This window comes from Phyllobates terribilis, unplaced genomic scaffold (assembly GCF_046119375.1).
Source record: "Phyllobates terribilis strain yellow unplaced genomic scaffold, ASM4611937v1 Scaffold_2__4_contigs__length_985480577, whole genome shotgun sequence".
Classification (NCBI taxonomy): Eukaryota; Metazoa; Chordata; class Amphibia; order Anura; family Dendrobatidae; genus Phyllobates; species Phyllobates terribilis.
This window is the reverse complement of record NW_027362762.1, coordinates 323,541,862-323,561,940: the sequence shown is the minus strand read 5'-3', so window position 1 is coordinate 323,561,940 and position 20,079 is coordinate 323,541,862. Positions and strand designations below refer to the sequence as shown.

The 20,079-nt window shown below is 47.0% G+C and overlaps 1 protein-coding gene across 1 annotated transcript in view; it reads right to left on the bottom strand.

Annotated features, from left to right (window-relative positions):
- The window catches only part of PROZ (protein Z, vitamin K dependent plasma glycoprotein), a 46,403-nt gene that overhangs the window by 8,853 nt on the left and 17,471 nt on the right, over positions 1-20,079 (bottom strand). The window contains exon 5 of the mRNA XM_073664407.1: positions 3,503-3,640. Within this exon, the coding sequence (XP_073520508.1) occupies positions 3,503-3,640 (138 nt within the window). The remainder of the gene's footprint in view (positions 1-3,502; positions 3,641-20,079) is intronic.

Sequence of the window (20,079 nt, the reverse complement as noted above, 5' to 3'; positions counted from 1 at the left end):
GTGGTCTCTCCATCCCAAAGTTTTTCGCCAGATCTGCCATCGCTGGCGGACTCCGGACGTGGACCTAATGGCATCCCACTTCAATGCCAAGGTCTCCAACTTCATGGCCAGGACACACGACCTGCGGGCCCTGGGAGCGGACGCCCTGGTCCAGGACTGGACCCAGTTCCAGCTCCTGTACATTTTTCCACCTCTCCCCCTGATATCCAGAGTTGTGAGGAAGATCAAGCAAGAGGGAGTTCCAACCATCTTAATCGCACCAGACTGGCCCAGACGTACGTGGTACGCCGACATCGTGCAGCTCACAGCAGATGTCCCCTGGCGTCTTCTCGACCGCCCGGATCTTCTGTCACAAGGCCCGTTCTACCACCAGAACTCAGGGGCCCTCAATTTGACGGCATGGCCATTGAGACCTGGGTTTTAACCCAGTCAGGGTTCTCGGCTGACATCATTGGAACCATGATCAGAGCACGGAAGCCAACCTCTGCAAAGATTTATTACCGTACCTGGAAAGCCTTCTTTACCTGGTGCGAATCTCGTGGCCAGACCCCATTCCCTTATTCCCTCCCCAGGGTACTTGGTTTTCTCCAATCGGGTCTGGAGACCAGACTGTCCCTGGCCTCCCTTAAGAGCCAGGTGTCAGCTCTCTCAGTGCTTTTTCAGAGGCGCATTGCTAACAGGCCGCAAGTAATGACATTTCTTCAGGGGGTTTCCCGATTGGTTCCCCCCTACAGACGACCACTAGAAACGTGGAATCTCAACCTGGTGCTGACAGCATTGCAGGAAACACCTTTTGAACCCCTTAGGGAAGTCTCTCTCCGCCTTCTATCCCAGAAAGTGGTTTTCCTAGTGGCAATCACCTCGCTACGCAGGGTGTCTGAACTCACAGCACTCTCCTGCAGACGCCCTTTCCTGGCTTTTTACCAGGACAAGGTAGTTCTCCGTACGGTTCCATCCTTCCTTCCGCAAGGGTCTACCAGCTTCCAAAGCTACCCTTGCCAGGTGGATCAAATCCACCATACAAGAGGCCTACCGCCTCAAAAATTCTCCTCTTCAAGCAGGTATTACGGCACACTCTACACGTGCGGTAGAGGCCTCCAGGGCCATTCGGCACCAGGCCTCAGCGCAGCAAGTGTGTAAGGCAGCCACATGGACTAGCCTACACACATTTACCAAACATTACAGGGTTCATACCCAGTCCTCAGCAGACGCGAGCCTGGGTAGACATATCCTGCAGGCGGCAGTGCCCCAATTATAGGGGCCTGTCTACACAATATTCGTCCGTTGCTTCCCACCCAGGGACTGCTTTGGGACATCCCATGGTCCTGTGTCCCCCAATGAGGCGACAGAGTAAAGGAGATTTTTGTGTACTTACCGTAAAATCTCTTTCTCTTAGCCTCTAATTGGGGGACACAGCTCCCACCCTGTTGCCCGTTCCGGGCCGTTGTTATGTTGAGTTCTCATATTGTTTTTTTTTTTAGCTCGTACATAGTTGCCTTCTTATAGGCATGGTTATGTTATCCATGTTACGTTCCTCCTACTGCTTTTGCACAAAACTGGAGAAGGCTGACGCCGTCCAGGGGTGTATACTACAGAGGAGGAGCCACAGTTAGTCTTTTTCAGATTAAGCATAGTGTCACCTCCTAGTGGACAGCAGCATAACACCCATGGTCCTGTGTCCCCCAATTAGAGGCTAAGAGAAAGAGATTTTACGGTGAGTACATAAAAATCTCCTTTTTTATTTTATTCTTTTTTTTACAGGTTCTATGGTACCCGGGTTTGGAAGAGAGTCTCCTCTCCTCCAGACCCGGGTACCATCCGCACATTGAAACGCTTGGATTCCGCATGTATAGATGCAGTGATGCGTAATCCATGCGTTCCAATGCAAGTCAATGGCGGTGAAAACGCAGCGCTTCCGCAAAATAATTGGTAGTGCTGCGTTTTTTCCGCAATGATAATCCGCAGCTGAAATTTCCGCAGCATGTGCACAGCACATGCGGATTATCATTGGGGAACATGGCAGGCCTTCTACCAAGCGTTTTTGCCGCTGCGGAAACGCTTAAAAAACGCATCGTGGGCACACAGCCTAAGACATTTTTTTTGAATGGTCATTTTTAAAAAGAAGAGTAGTGATGAGGAACAGGTCTTCAAGTGGCTTCAGACAAACCCTATACACTCAGTTTAAGGCTGTGTGCCCACAAAGTGTTTTTTAAGCGTTTCAGCAGCGGCAAATACGCATGGTAGAAGGCCTGCCATGTTCGCCAATGATAATCCGCATGTGCTGTGCACATGCTGCGGAAATTTCCGCTGCGAATTATCATTGCGGAAAAAAACGCAGCACTACCAATTATTTTGCGGAAGCGCTGCGTTTTCGCCGCCATTGACTTGCATTGGAACGCATGGATTATGCATCACTGCATCTGTACATGCGGAATCCAAGCGTTTCAATGTGCGGATGGTACCAGGGTGTGGAGGAGAGGAGACTCTCCTCCGGACCCGGGTACCATAGAACCTGTAAAAAAAAAAGAATAAAATAAAAAAAATATATATTATACTTACATTCTGACGGCCCCTGGTCTCTTTGTCTTCACTTGCCGGCAGATCGCGGTGGACTGAAGGACCTGCGCTGACGTCATAGTCATGTGACGGCAGGTCCTTCAGTGTACCGCGATCTGCCGGCAGCCAGGACAGAGCGAAGCAAGACTGCGGGGGCCATCGGAAGGTAAGTATAGATTTATTTTTTTATTTTTTAACATTCTTTCGGTCACAGTATATAAATCAATGCCGGTTGCATGGATTTATACAGTGTGACCAAGTTGACAAGCACTTTCCAAGTGATGCTAAAATTGCTTGGAAAGCGCTTGACAACCTGCATGTGGAAATGCCAGTGAAGAACGCTTCACATCCGCATGTCCCTGGCAGGAAAAACGCATGTACAATCCGCATGTACAATCCGCATGCAATTTTTCTGCCAGGGAGATGCAGAAATGCTCAGGAAAAATTCCGGAGCATTTCTGCATCGTGGGCACATAGCCTTAGGCTGAGGTCACATTAGTGTATAGCATCAGATTTTATATGCTAATGACACTCTGCTCAAACTTTGCTGCGAGCGTGAGCCGAGTGTCAATGCACTGTGCTCCGTTCCTCTCGCATGAGAAGATTGCAGCACAGGTGCGGAGGAGACGGAGAAAGTAATTTCTTCATCTTCTCCAATGCCGGCGTCCGCAATAATTGCAGTGCATTCGGATGACATCTGAGTGCAGTCAGATGTTTTGCATGCATAGACTTGTATGGGTGCATGTTACCAGAGATATGTTGCCAATCACAGCACGCAGCAATTTTTTTTCTCATGCCGACATGTGCATACAGGTTACTCTCCTCCGTGGGCACTGTACTGAATTTCAATAATCTACTTTTTTTTTCCTTGTTTTTACACATATACTAGGTATTATATACTAATATTACATACTAATATCTTATTTTCAGTATTATTCTCGCTTGCCTGTGGGATGACATGACTTTTCATCTTCACCAAGCCTGTAGCCAGATGCACAGGAACAAATAGCAAAGTCAGGGCCATAAGTAGGTTCACAGAAGTGCTGGCATCCATCTTCTGCATCAGGGTGACATTCATTTACCGCTGCAAAAACAAATACCGTAATTGGAAATGATTAGACTGGACATATAGTTTGAGCCTGTAATATGTATAAGAGAAGTGCTTTCCCTGCCAGCCCCCGCAAAAAGTTGCTTCCCTTGTGAATACTGTGAATTCAAGAATTATGTGGCCAATGTATTATCTTTCCCTTACATAGGGCAGCATATTCTCATCCGCTTTTACATGAATACTGTTTAAAAGTAAACCTAGTTTTATTTATTTTTCAGAAATCTTTACTAAATGTCAATTTAAAAAAAGTTGGTCATGACTACCGCTCTCGCACACTTTACATTGCCGCCTTCTGTCCGGTTACGCTCTGGCGCTTTACAGACAAACTGTGTCCCAGTCCCAATGTGCTGTCCGGTGTGGGGTGCATCACATTCACTTATGGGCCGCAGGCCTCCGCGGTCTCCAGGCCTCCATTCTCAGAAGCCACCGCACACAATTCAGGGGACACCAATTCATTGCAACAAGCAAACGTTAACTGGTCAGTCCAAGTTCATAAAGTGGTAACACATGGGATAGGGCACAACAATTCATATTCCTTACTTTCTTAGCACATCACAACTTCAGCCCTACTATTCATTCCTCCTTGAGCATCCCTTCGCCTACTGGCTCTGTTAGCTCCAGGGAACTCCTTTCCCGATCAGCAGTGGACCCAGGATCTATTACCTTCCGTCTTGGAGGGCCCCCGTCCATATTCCCTTGTACGCCAAAGGACATGATGTGCCCGGCAGCCCCTATGTCACACCTTGTGCTCCGGGTGCGACGACAGAGTACACGCAGGATTCCAGCATAGCGTCCCACTGCCTCCAATAGTAGACATGTGCTGACCCTAGCAGCCCACTGGACTTGAACTTGGACTTGTCACTGCACTTCTATATCTCCCGCACTATTAGGAAGTGCCCACCTTTTATTAACACTAGTCAACCACTGGGATAGTTCTATTATTAACTATGTCCTATCCTATAGACTAAACCTTTTGCTCATATCCTATGCGCTATACTTTGGCTAAACCACTTACTATATAGACAGTACTTATCTTATCCCTAATCTAATCCTGTGCTTACCATGCGCTACTCACATTATACATTAAAAATTTACATTACTGACATGTACATTACCATAACACATTATACAAGACGCACATCACTATTCACATTACATGGAAAACCGCAATGACACTATACACATAGCGCGATTGTTGTCTTCAGTGGTAGGAATAGGGTAAGACAGTCCACCTCCCTACAGCTATATATCTAATTAGATAAATCTGCTTCTTCCTCTTTGAAGACTGATCATTTATTCTAAAAATTTGCAGTTCACGGTTAAAATGTGTATTCAGTGAAGACAGATTGTTACGTTACTGAGATAGGAGATGACAGTTGGTGCTTATAAAGTTCTATGAAGGAGTGTAACTGCCATTTCAGGAGAACTTGGAGCAGAGTGGCTGTCTGTCTCTAGCTTCTCCTTCCTCCCCGTGTAAGCCGAGTACCGAGGGGGTTCTCAGGATAAGACGAAGTCACAGACAAGGAAGACGACCCAGACAGTTTAGTGCTTAGTGTACACATTTACGTTTTAACAGCAGCTGCTCCAACAGGACTTTGGATCAGGGACTTTTACGATAACAATGTTCATAGGTGCCTTTCTAGCACCTTACTATGTAAAACAAGTCTGTCCGTAAGGTTCAAAGCTTCTCAATTATATAACACGTGAGGTACGGCCACACCGTACTAGATACTCAGGAGTCCAGCATAAAATAAAAAAATAAAAGTCTAAATAACAACAAGATCCCGAGCTCCGTTAGTGGGAAAAGTTCTGGCCTGCGCAAAAACACTGTCTAACTAACTGACTAGCTATATACAGGGCTCTGATCAGACTTTAGTTTAAGTGCCAAAAAAAATGTAGTTGCGTGCACGGTTACCCTCTACAATGATGCCGGGGGCCTTAAATCTCTTACAGACCCGGGTCTGACTCGTCAGGTGCTAGCAGGCAGCTGAGGGGATTTCCTTCCCAAACAGGGGTATATCCTTCCAGACATTCGTGGCTGGTATCCTTCTCCGACAACCGTCACTCCTCACGTGGGCCTCCGGTTGTACTCGCCCACCTTTGCCATCTCCCCTAGATACCAATTTCCATTGTTTTCCGTTGAAAAACAACCGTAGCAGAGAGTAGTAAGGAAACAGTGACCTCCTGTGGTCATATGACACCATTGCAGCTTATACATATCATACATTAGCATATATAAATGGATGAGCTAATATCTCCAGGAAGCAAGGTTTATATTCATGTGAACACTGGTATCTATACTTTGTACCACTTTGGTAGGTCAGCATGTATCTCCATCTCTGAAGCGCCGGACTGCTGTCCCACCATCCTATAAGCCACCCCACTAGTGATTGAAGTCCTCGGCAATCACCCCATACAAACTCATCTTGTGTATAGCGCTGTGGAGGCACCCCATCATTGAACCTAGTCGTTCTACGCAATACCGTAGGCTCAGTGGCGTCATACACAGGCACCAGGGGAGGGGCCGTTGACTGTATGAAATCCTCCGGGGTTGACAAACATGTCATGGCCGGGACCCCAGTCGGGATCAAAACGGGGGTATCCCACCACTCATCCTCTAAGAACGATTCCTCAGCATGTGTGGCCGGAGTATGCACTTCCTATACAGCCATGGGCTCCTCAAAAGTGCAACGTCTCAGCATGTTACAGTGAAGGTTTCTTGAAGGCCCCCCAGTCCCCATTGGTTCCACTTCGTAGACTGTAATATACGGATCAACCCTCCTCTTCACTATGTATGGGACCGCCTCCCATCGCCCATCCAGTTTCCCTGATGGCTGTTTGGCCTTTACCATAACTCGATCACCTGGGGCATACTCATCCCGCCATATGAGCCATGGGTTGGGATGCACCACTCCTCTCAAACGCTCCCCCACAACCCTATGTACGGCCCTCAGCTGGCGGCGGTGTTCTTGCACCCACACAGTGGAGCTTCGGGGTGGTGGTTGCATAGGATCGGGCATGTGGAGATCCTTAATCTCTTGGCCCACTCTTCCAAACATGAGCAGATGCGGTGAATACCCGGTGGTGCTATGTGCCCTATTGCTGTAGGCCCACATCAACTCAGGCAAATATTCTGGCCACTGGGCTTTTTGACTGTCTTCCAGGGTCCGTAACATTTGGAGCAATGTACGATTGAACCGCTCACATGCCCCATTCCCTTGGGGATGGTACGGGGTCGTGCGTGAAAGTTCGATGCCATAAAGTTGGTACAGTTCAGCCATCAAAGCACCCTGAAAACATGCCCCTTGATCCGAGTGTATTTTCTGTGGGCACCCGAACACCTGTATAAACTGTTTGCACACTGCCTCAGTGGCCGATTCGGCAGTCTGATCTCAGGTGGGTACAGCTACCCCGTATTTCGTGAAATGGTCCATCATTACTAGACAATATGAATGACCTGAAGTAGAGTACCCAATCTGCACATAATCAATCATCGCAATGTCTAGGAGAGCAGAAGTCGTGATGGTTTGAACAGGGGCCCACTGTTCTGAACTCTTGCTCAGTCCACACGCCCGGCACTTAAAACAGGCCTCCGCCACCATGCTTCCCAATTCAGGGCAATACACCAGTCGCTGAAGCCATTTGTTTGTTTTATCGCTCCCAAAATGGGCACCTTTCTCATGGGCTTCTCTAGCAGCCGCTGGCCCTATTGACAAACAGATAACAATCTGTTGTCGCTGCTGCAGCTCCGCCGGCAAGTACACTCTCCGGCACAGGAGCCATTGGATAACACTCAACCTATCCCACTGTCTCAGCAACTTCTCGCCCTCAGAACCCAGACGTGCTTTCTCCTCTGGTCGGGGCCAGACCTTAATTCGCACCCACTCTCTTACTTTTTGAATGTCTGGGCACTCACCCTGAACTCTCTCCCAATCCGTCAGTGTTTTCCCCAGCATCATCGTCATCCCGGACGCCACCCCACTTGAATGGGTTACGTTCCGCAACAGGGGCAACTGACCAAGATTCGGGGTTTCAGTGTCTTCTATCTCTTCATCGACACTCTGGGTTGCTACCCCTACAGGAACCCGAGAGAGGGCATCTGCATTGCCGTTCTCTCTCCCTGACTGGAATCGAATGCGATACTGGTACTTGGAGAGTGGGGCCAGCCATCTCTGTTCGAGGGCCCCTAGTTTAGCATTTTCCAAGTGTGCTAATGGGTTATTGTCTGTCATTATGGTCACCTAAGCATCTGTCAAGTACTCAGTGAACCGTTCTGTCATGGCCCATACCAACGGCAATAGTTCCAATTTGAAGGAACTATAGTTATCAGGATTACGTTCCGAATCCCTCAAAGCTCTGCTGCCATAAGCAATCACCCTTTCGCGACCGTCTTGTTCCTGAGACAGCACAGCTCCCAGACCATGCAAACTTCCATCAGTGTACAACAAAAATGGGGCATCAAATTGTGCATAGGCTAAGACCGGAGCACTGGTCAAGGCCTTCTTCACAGCCGCAAATGCTTCTTGTTGTCGGTGTCCCCATCCGATGGGCCGAGTCTTAGGCCCTCCTTTGACGCCTCTCAGCAACTCGTTTATCGGGCCGACCAGATGGGCAAACTTGGGTACAAATCTTTGATAATATCCGGCCAGTCCAAGGAAGGCTCGCACCTCCCGTAGCATGTTTGGACAAGGCCAGTTCAGAACTGCCTCTACTTTGCTCGTGGTGGGCTGTACCCCTTCTGAAGTGATTACATGTCATAGGTACTCTATCCGACGTCAGAATAATTGGCACTTTTTAGGCTTGATCTTAAGGCCATGGTTCTGTAGTCGTTCTAGGACCTGTCGCAGCTTTTGAAGGTGATCCTCGAAGGAGGTTCCAAACACCACCACGTCGTCTAAGTATATCAATACTGACTTGAAGTTGAGGTCGCCCAAACAGTGCTCCATCAACCGCTGAAAGGTGCCTGGCGCGTTAGACAGGCCAAAAGGCATCCAATTAAATTCAAAGAGTCCCATAGGTAGGATGAAAGCTGTCTTTGCTTTGTCCTTTTCGGCGACCGGCACCTGTCAATATCCACTGGCCAAATCAAGAGTCAAGAAAAATTTTGCATGACTCAGGGCGGACAATGATTTTTCAATCCGTGGAAGGGGGTACGCATCCCGGACGGTCTGTGCATTCAATTTTCGATAATCCACGCAAAACCGGAGAGACCCGTCCTTCTTCTGCACCAAGACCACTGGGGCTGCCCAAGGACTTTCACTTTCTCGAATCACCCAATTTTCCAGCATACTCGTCACCATGTCCTTCACCTCCTGATAAATTTTAGGTGGAATCTGCCGGTATCGTTCCCTGACTGGCGTGGCATCATCAGTGGGAATCTCATGCTCGATGACGGAGGCACACCCAAATTCTTCGTCATGTTGTGACAACGCCTCCTGGAATTCCCAAAGAGTGTTTTCCAGGAGTTTCTGTCGCCCCGGGGTTAGGGTATGCCGGTCCACTCCCATTCGACTCATAATCACGGAACCATTCCAATCCTCCGTCGGGAGCTCCTTCTGTCGAACTTCTATGGCAAAGGTCCAAGTGCATTTCCCGTCAGGCCGCAGCGTGAAATCTTCCCGTCGCATGACCTTCCCGTCGAGCACATGCACTTCAGCCAATAGTGTCCTCCTAGGAATAATCATCTCAGTGTCTAGGACATTAATGCAGCGTATGGGCACGCAGCCATCTTTCACAGTGGCGAGGGTTCGAGCCACCAGTGGTCGGGTCGGCGTGTCTACTCTGCTGGCAGGCTCAATCAAGACTTCCAGGTCCCCACGGGTAGCATGAATAACTTCTCCTGTCATGGTGGAATCTTTACTGGCCCTCTAGGGGACACTCTCACCTGTCCAACAGGCCAAACACTCCTGATGTTCTTCTGCAGTCTACAGCTCCTCACCATTTGTTGCAGAACTTTTTGAGTCGGCCGGTGCGTAATGGCCTTCTCCCAATAGTCAGGACTTTCTTTGGCATATAGACGGTGATCCAAGTCTCGCAACACATTAATTCCCAGCGTTACATCTCATCCCATCCGGGGCATGTGATTCAGCAGCACGATCCACTTCTTACCGATGTTCTTTCCAAACAGATGGACCCACATCCAGACTATCCCTCGCACATTCATCTCGCGATTGTTAGCGGCCATCAGTCTAATGATACTCCCGTCTTCTGGCTTCATCATGTGTCCAAAGTTTCTCTGGAAGAATGCCAGAGGCATAATGCTACTTTCTGACTCGGTATCAACTAGGCAGCGCACACGTCGGCCTTCTAACTCCGCTTCCATTACGGGGCTACTGGTATACAGGTCATGTTGCTCACGCACTGGGCTCGGCTTTCGGTGGGTCACCGCAGGTTGCCAATCTATTGCGGCAGGCTGAAGTTTAACGCTGATTCGGGTCTCATCAGTCTAGTGCACTCTCGAATCATGTGGCCATACTGTCTGCAGTACCAGCATTGACGTCCACGGCGGGGCCGGGCCTCTGTAGTGCTGTATCCTGCGCGACTCCTTTCTCTTGCCGAACCTGTTGTAGGGGTTCGAGGTTGCGATGCTACGGGTGGTGTTTGGGGTGGTCAAGCCCTCACTTCATCTATCTCTAGGCGGAGTTCTCGCATTTGTTCCTGCAGGGTCGTGGTCAAGGCACAGAGAGCCTCCCTCATGGCTACTGTTTCTCCTGATTCCACTCGAGGTTCTGCGATTTTATGCACTGCTCAATGATGTTTTGTGCACCGGGTTGATTTCTTTTTTTCTTTCCAGAGCGGCCATGTAGCTATCATCAAACGTCATAGCCGGATTGCTCCGAGTCCTCTCTCTGAGCTTGTCGCACAAAGACTCACTACTAATACCTGCAATAAACTGATCTCAGGAGTTGGCCTAACTCCTGAGATGCGCCAAGGCCTGTGGCGTCCTTCCTCCGAATCTCCTGTACTGCCTCTTAGAGAGCGTTTGCATACCACATCAGTGTCTCCTCCTCAACCTGCGGCCTGTTGAAGAAACTACTCCTCAGCTGGGTTACCTGTATACGGGACCCATGAACCCTCTCCAGTATGGTGAATATAATCTCCACAGTGTTTCTCTCAGGCTCAGAGCGCACCATCAGCGTCCGCCTAGCATCCCCCTCCAGTGCGCTCAGAGCCACCTCTGCCTGTGCTTCTGGGGCCAGATTACACAATTTAACCACGCTTCGGACCCTCTCTTTCCAATCCTGTAGATCTATATTACTACCGTCAAACTTAGCCATGCGGTGAATTAACGCCCCCGTGGGAAGATACTCGAGCCGGAGAGGGGGGCAGGTCGCTCGAACACCATCGGGGCCACCGGGCCCGATATCGCTGAAAGATCCAGGGCTGGGGCCTGTGCTGGTGCAGTTGGCGTGGAGGCACCACCTCCCACCGCGTCCCTGTTGATGACGATCATCGTATCCTGCCGACTACGCCAAATTGTAAGCCGAGTACCGAGGGGGTTCTCAGGATACGACGAAGTCACAGACCAGGCAGACGACCCACACAGTTTATCCCCAAAAAATAAGTTTTTACTGAATCAAGAGGGAGCTATATTAAGCTACACCCACAATATATACACTTCAGCAGTTTATTGCACTTCATAACTGCTTATCACACAGTCTATCTTAGTGGCTCACCGGCATATTACACACATAACATTCTTGAGCCTTTCCAGCGACAGACACGTCCACTTGGCTCCAGTTACAGCCCTCAGCTAGGCAACAACATAAATGTCCATATAACGCAGTGTTTTTACACTTGGCAGGGTTTAGCTGCTTCAGGGTTATTCTGCCTCCACTGTGGCTTTACGGCTTCCCAGATGGGGGTCTCAGCCCTCGTACCATCCAAGGCTACTGGTATGCTTACACAGCCAACATCCAGCCTCTGCCTTTCAGGCTCTTGCCTTCCAAGCCTCTTGCCTTCCAAGGCTACTGGGATCGCTTACACAGCTAAGGATCCAGCCTCCGCCTTTCAGGCTTCAATAGGCCTCACTAGGCCTCACACTCTAGCGGTATCCCTCACAGGAATAGGCCTCACGCCTTACACACCCTGTCCCAAGACTACCAGGGTTTATATATCCTGTAGTACACACCCACAGGACCTGTGCTGATGTCACAGTCATGTGATCAGACATTCTGTGTGCACAGGACCTGTGCTATGTCACAGTCATGTGACCAGTCACCTGAGGGGGAGGTACATGTTCGGCCTAGAACACACCCTGTACCATTACAGTAATGCCAAGCAAGCCGCTGCATTACAAATACTACTTCTAAATATCCCGGCTCCCCAAAGCGCTTAGTGTACACATTTACGTTTTAACAGCAGCTGCTCCAACAGGACTTTGGATCAGGGACTTTTACGATAGCAATGTTCATAGGTGCCTTTCAAGCACCTTACTATGTAAAACAAGTCTGTCCGTAAGGTTCAAAGCTTCTCAATTATATAGCACGTGAGGTACGGCCACACCGTACTAGATACTCAGGAGTCCAGCATAAAATAAAAAAATAAAAGTCTAAATAACAACAAGATCCCGGGCTCCGTTAGTGGGAAAAGTTCTGGCCTGCGCAAAAACACTGTCTAAAAAAAAAATGTAGTTGCGTGCACGGTTACCCTCTACAATGATGCCGAGGGCCTTAAATCTCTTACAGACCCGGGTCTGACTCGTGAGGTGCTAGCTGTTAGAACCTTGCTCTTAGGTTTTTTCCTTTGCTGGTCACATGACCTTGTTGGCCTATTTAATCCTGCTCCGCCCTTCTGGCTTTGCTGGACTTCATTGTATAACTACTTTCTAGCTAGCCTGTGCTCTGTATCTAACTCTGTTAGTTTGCTTGGTCTACGGACCTCTATGTTCTATATATTTTGTTTGTTCGTCTGTCTGCTACTATTTCTGTTAGGAGGTGTCCCATTTTCCTCCCAGTCCTTAGTACTTGTAGGGATTCCTTCCCCACATCTATAGGTCTCCGTACAGACTAGCTTAGGACTTTAGCAGGTCTGATCGCAGGATCAGGTTCCCTGTTACATCGTAGGGATTCAGCTGAGTTCTATCGTAGGGACAGATCTCCTCTCTTTCCTTAGCTCTGGTAGCAGAACATAACACTAGCAGGCAGCTGAGGGGACTTCCTTCCCAAACGGGGGTATATCCATCCAGACATTCGTGGCTGGTATCCTTCTCCGACAACTGTCACTCCTCACGTGGGCCTTCGGTTGTACTCGCCCACCTTTGCCATCTCCCCTAGACACCAATTTCCGTTGTTTTCTGTTGAAAAACAAACTTAGCAGAGAGTAGTAAGGAAACAGTGACCTCTTGTGATCACATGACGCCATTGCAGCTTATACATATCATACATTAGCATATATAAATGGATGAGCTGATATCTGCAGGAAACAAGGTTTATATTCATGTGAACACTGGTATCTATACTTTGTACCACTTCGGTGGGTCAGCATATATCTCCATCCCTGAAGCGCCGGACTGCTGTCCCACCATTCTACACCCCTCCTTAGAATATTTAAAGGGAATATCTGGGACTTTAAAAAAAGCAAAAATGTGCCTAACAGGCAGGTAGTTGCACTCTGTGGCCAGCGCCGTTCTCCACCGGCACATAGCGGTCACAGACTTCCACTGACGTCACGTCAGCAGAGCTGCTCTTTCTCTTCCTGTTGACAGGGTGGGACTACTGGTGTCCTGCTGATTGACAGCTGGCTCTCCTAATTGGCCGCCTGCTTCCCCCAATCAGCATGATTCCAGTAGCTTGACCCTACTGATGCTGCGATCGCGGCATTTAGAAGTTTATGAGAAGGAGGGGGCTCCTTCTCTCACCACCATCAGCACACCCGCGATGAAATCACAGGGAACAGATGGTTGTCATGTCACCTGGAAGTCAAACAATTACCTCCTGCTGTGCCAGGTGCGGTGACCTGTTAGACCCAGCCATAGGCAGGGTGTAACAGGCAATCTGTGTAATCTGACAGGTCTCATGCATTGCAGGACACTCTGTATTGCAATGCATGAGACCAGTAATCATACAAATAAAAGTTAAGATCCCATAGAGGAAATAAGTATAAAAAAAAGTTAAGAAAAAAAAAATATTACAGAAAAGAACAACCCACAAAATAAAGAATAAAAAATATTACACCAATAAATATGCATATTTATGTAAAAACAAAAACTAATAAAGTACACATTAGTAATAGCCGCATCCAGAACATCCCGATCTAAACAACTGTCACAATATTTAACCCCTACAGTGAACACCGTAAAAAAAATAAAATAAATAAACTTGGCAAAAAAACTATGCTTTTTCATCATACTTCCAAAAAAAAGTAGAATAACACGCAATAAAAAAGACAAATGTAAATAAAAATGGTATCGCTGCAAACATCATCTTGTCCTACAAGAAACAAGCCCCCATGCAGCTCAATCAGTAGAAAAAAAAAGCTATACCTCTCAGAATACAGCGATGCAGAAACAATGTTTTCTATAAAAACAGCATAAAAAACACCCAAAAAAACTATTTCTGAATTGCAGATTTTTGTTCATTCTGCCTCCCAAAAATCGGAATAGACAGCGATCAAAAAATATTATGTGCCCGAAAATGTTACCAATCAAAAAACAAACAAGCCCTCACATGGCTCTGTCAGCAGAAATATAGTAAAATTATAGCTCTCAAAATATGACAATGCAAAAACTTTTAATTTGTAAAAAAAAAGTGGGGGGCTTAATGTGTGATTAGCAACCAAACATAAAAAAAAACTGGTATCTCTGTAATCGCACGGACCCGAAGAATAAAGTCATTTTATCACATACTGCATGAGGAATGGTGTAAAAAATAAATAAAACCATCTCTTAACCTGCTATTTATTTGTTCTTCCTCCCAAAGATCCCAGTATGGGTCGGCTCACATTTATCCTGCGCTGAGCGCTTACATCAGGATTTTCGTGTAAATCTCTGAAATACTTGATTCAGATGGAAACCCCAATGGAATATTCCCTATAATGAGGCAGATGGAGGCACTGTGGACACTGTCTGGCCTATGATCCGGTAATGTCTGTCTTTTTAAGGGTGCATAAAAGTGCGGTCAACCACAGTTTTGTGCACCTCTTAAAAGCCGGATACTACAAAACAGAAGTCCAGAGTATCTCTGCTGCCTAATTAGTGAATGGATCCCTCAGGGGTTCTGTCTGAATCACGTATTTTTTGTACGTGATTTTTTTTTTATAGTGGCATGTAATAGTTTGAGTACCCCTGGTCAAAATTACTGTTATTATGAACAGTTAAGCAAGTTGAAGATGAAATAATCTCTAAAAGGCCTAAAGTTAAAAATGACACATTCCCTTTGTATTTTAAGCAACAACAAATATAAATATAAATATATAGATATATAGATATTTATATATATATATATATATATATATATATATATGTACTCGGAAATATATATATATATATATATATATATATATATATATATATATATATATATATACAGTACAGACCAAAAGTTTGGACACACCTTCTCATTTAAAGATTTTTCTGTATTTTCATGACTATGAAAATTGTACATTCACACTGACGGCATCAAAACTATGAATTAACACATGTGGAATTATATACTTAACAAAAAAGTGTGAAACAACTGAAAATATGTCTTATATTCTAGGTTCTTCAAAGTAGCCACCTTTTGCTTTGATGACTGCTTTACACACTCTTGGTATTCTCTTGATGAGCTTCAAGAGGTAGTTACCGGAAATGGTCTTCCAACAATTTTGAAGGAGTTCCCAGAGATGCTTAGCACTTGTTGGCCCTTTTGCCTTCACTCTGCGGTCCAGCTCACCCCAAACCATCTCGATTGGGTTCAGGTCTGGTGACTGTGGAGGCCAGGTCATCTGGCGTAGCACCCCATCACTCTCCTTATTCGTCATATAGCCCTTACACAGCCTGGAGGTGTGTTTGGGGTCATTGTCCTGTTGAAAAATAAATGATGGTCCAACTAAACGCAAACTGGATGGAATAGCATGCTGCTGCAAGATGCTGTGGTAGCCATGCTGGTTCAGTATGCCTTCAATTTTGAATACATCCCCAACAGTGTCACCAGCAAAGCACCCCCACACCATCACATCTCCTCCTCCATGCTTCACGGTGGGAACCAGGCATGTAGAGTCCATCCGTTCACCTTTTCTGCATCGCACAAAGACATGGTGGTTGGAACCAAAGATCTCAAATTTGGACTCATCAGACCAAAGCACAGATTTCCACTGGTCTAATGTCCATTCCTTGTGTTCTTAAGCCCAAACAAGTCTCTTCTGCTTGTTGCCTGTCCTTAGCAGTGGTTTCCTAGCAGCTATTTTACCATGAAGGCCTGCTGCACAAAGTCTCCTCTTAACAGTTGTTGTAGAGATGTGTCTGCTGCTAGAACTCTGTGTGGCATTGACCTGGTCTCTAATCTGAGCTGCTGTTAACCTGCGATTTCTGAGGCTGGTGACTCGGATAAACTTATCCTCAGAAGCAGAGGTGACTCTTGGTCTTCCTTTCCTGGGGCTGTCATCATGTGAGCCAGTTTCTTTGTAGCGCTTGATGGTTTTTGCAACTGCACTTGGGGACACTTTCAAAGTTTGCCCAATTTTTCGGACTGACTGACCTTCATTTCTTAAAGTAATGATGGCCACTCATTTTTCTTTACTTCACTGCTTTTTTCTTGCCATAATACAAATTCTAACAGTCTATTCAGTAGGACTATCAGCTGTGTATCCTCCAGACTTCTGCACAACACAACTGATGGTCCCAACCCCATTTATAAGGCAAGAAATCCCACTTATTAAACCTGACAGGGCACACCTGTGAAGTGAAAACCATTTCCGGTGACTACCTCTTGAAGCTCATCAAGAGAATGCCAAGAGTGTGCAAAGCAGTCATCAAAGCAAAAGGTGGCTACTTTGAAGAACCTAGAATATAAGACATATTTTCAGTTGTTTCACACTTTTTTTGTTAAGTATATAATTCCACATGTGTTAATTGGATCACTTGTGGTGGGTTTGCACTGTTAAGGCACATCAGGGACTCTGCAAACACGACATGGCGTTTGCTATTTATTCTAGCCAATTTTTCTCTCCGAAAGTAAAAAATCGTGCTCCTTCCTGTTCGAGCCTTAATGTGCGCCCAAACATTAGTTTTCCACCACATATGGGGTATCAAAGTACTCAGGAGAAACTGCACAAAAAAATTTGGGGTCCATTTTCTCCTGTTACCACATATGGGGTGTCGGCATACTCACTAGAAATTGTTACCCTTGTGCAAATGGAAAACTTGAGGCTAAAGCAACATTTTTGTGGGAAAACTTAAAATTTACACTTTTCCCTTCCACATTGCTTTATTTCTTGTGAAGGGTTAATAAACTTCTTCAAAGTGGGTTTGAGATCTTTGAGTAGTGCATTTTTTAAAATGGTGTCACTTTGGGATATTTTCTGTCACACAGGCCCCTCAAAGTCACTTCAAATGTGCTGTGGTCCCTAAAAAAATAGTTATTACCACATAAAGTGACACATGTCAGATTTGAAAAATGAGGCTCGGTCATTAACAATATAGCTCGGTCCTTAAGCAGCTATCGACATATAATAATTGTCATGCAACTGTTAATCTCTCCGACTCTTCCATAAACATGCATGGTCAGCTCAACTAAGCATTCATGTTTGCTTCAAAGGAAATGAGGATAAGTAGCTTCTTGACACTTTTACCATGGCTTCTCTTCTGAGTGAGGAAATGATTGAACAAGTTGTAGCAACTTCCACCTGGTATACAGCATAGACACAAGGTTGTAACTCTCATTAAGGCTATGTGCCCACGATGCAGAAATGCTCCGGATTTTTCCTGAGCGTTTCTGCATCTCCCTGGCAGAAAACAAGCATGCGGATTGTACATGCGCTTTTCCTGCCAGGGACATGCGGGTGTGAAGCGTTCTTCACATGCATTTCCGCATGTGGGTTGTCAAGCGATTTTAGCATCACTTGGAAAGTGCTTGACAACTTGGTCACACTATATAAATCCATGCAAACGGCATGGATTTATATAGTGTGACCAAAAGAATGGTAAAAAATAAATATTATACTTACCTTCTGATGGGCCCCGGTGTCCTTATCCGATTCGTCCGGTGTCCCCGGTGTCTCGCGGTGGTCTAAAAGTACCCTCCATGACGTCATTTAGTCATGTGACGGGTCACGCGACCGCCGACTTCAGCGGTCCCCTGACCCGTCACATGACTAAATAACGTCATGGCAAGTCCTTTTAGACCATCGCGAGCTGCCGGGAAGCCAGGACGGATCGCTATGCAGACTGGGGCCCATCAGAAGGTAAGCATAATATTTATTTTTTATTTTAATTCTTTTTTTTTACAGGTACTATGGTACCGGGGTCAGGAGGAGAGTCTCCTCTTCTCCAAACCCGGGTACCATCCACACATTGAATCGCTTAATATCCGCATGTGCACATGTAGTGATGTGGATATTAAGCGATTAAATGCAAGTCAATGGTGACAAAAAAGCCGCGATTACGCAAAATAATTGGTAGTGCTACGGATTTTTCCACAATGATAATCCGCAGCGGAAATTTCCGCAGCATGTGCACAGCAAATGCGGATTATCATTGGGGAACATTGCAGCGTTTTTTAAGCATTTCTGCAGCGGAATTGCCGCTGCGGAAACGCTTAAAAAACGCATAGTGGGCACACAGCCTAAGGCTGTGTTCACACATTGCGTATTTGTAGCTTTTTTTTACGCGCGCGTATTTTCGCGCAGGTAAAAAAAGCACCTCCATTCACACACTGCGTTTTGTGCTGTGTTTTTTTACGCATGCGTTTTTTCTGCAGTGTACACTCATACTGTATTATGGCCACCGGTCACTGATTTAAAAAAAATAGATCCAGTACTCACCTCTCCTGGTTCCAGCCGATGCTCCGGTCTCCTCAGCGTACAGTGTGAAGCGCCGGACATTTCATAGCAGCGAGTGCCCTGTAATGACGTCATACGTCGAGTAAAATGATGGGATTGGAAACGTCTTCTGACGCTACCTCCTCCATTATAATTGCTTGCACTGGGCCCCCTCCGGCTGTCAGTGTGAGCAATGATGATGGAGGAGGAAGCATCAGAAGACGTTTCCAATCCCATCATTTTGTGCGGGCGAGCGGCCAGGCAGTGCGGGTGCTAACGAGAAGAAGCAGGGCCCGCTGCGGTGAGGCTCACGGGTCCCATAACAGTGGAGTGGCCTGCCGCCATTGGCGGTACACCACTGCATATATGCACACATATATATATACACACACACATGTACACACATATCCATACACACATACACACACACATTACACATGGACTTACCCTCTCTGCAGATGATTCCACATGATGCATTTCTCTGATGCAGCCTCCCATCTCCCAGGGCCCGACTGCAGAGTGTTCTTGCAAATCGCAGGGCTGACGGCAGTAGGGTGAGAGCGGAGCAGGGTAGGCAGGGAGAGAGAGCACAGGGTAGGCAGGGAGAGAGAGCACAGAGTAGGCAGGGAGAGAGAGCACAGGGTAGGCTGGGAGAGAGAGCACAGGGTAGGCAGGGAGAGAGAGCACAGGGTAGGCAGGGAGAGGGAGCACAGGGTAGGCAGGGAGAGAGCACAGGGTAGGCAGGGAGAGAGAGCACAGGGTAGGCAGGGAGAGAGAGCACAGGGGAGGCAGGGAGAAGGGGCCATGCTGGGAGCAGCCGCTCTGCTGGAGCTACAGGCCAGAGCTGGAGGGCGAAGCCTCATCTCCTGCTCCTACAGACACTGAGGCATCATCCCGCCGCTTCCAGCTTCTGCCGGTGAACCGATCAGCTGATTGTCAGCTGACCGGCTCATACATCAGCTGATTGGTCGGTATACCGATCAACTGACTAAACTGATCAGCTGATTTACAAGCAAGTCAGCTGACAGTCAGCTGATCGGTTCACCAGCAGATGCTGGAAGCGGTGGGACCGGACCAGACGCCTCTCCCATCCATCGGATAGGTGAGTATCCATAGTTTCTCCTGCACCTCTGTAAAAAAGCGCTGGAATTACGCAGTGTGTGAACACCGCTGCCTAATTCCATCGCTTATAATGGGCACAATATGGGAGAAAGCGCAGGCCGCGGTGCGTAAAGGATTGACATGTCAATTCTTTACGCAGCTGCGCTTTCACGCTGCGTAAAATCACACAGTGTCTGAACGGCAAAGTGAATTTCCCATTCACTTTGCTGGCAGACACAAGGCACATTGCGTATTTTGAAAAAGCGCGTGCAAAAAAGCGCGCAAAAATACGCAATGTGTGAACGCAGCCTAAGGCTTAAGTAGTGGCTACTGCTTCAATAAGCCTGTTAGACATT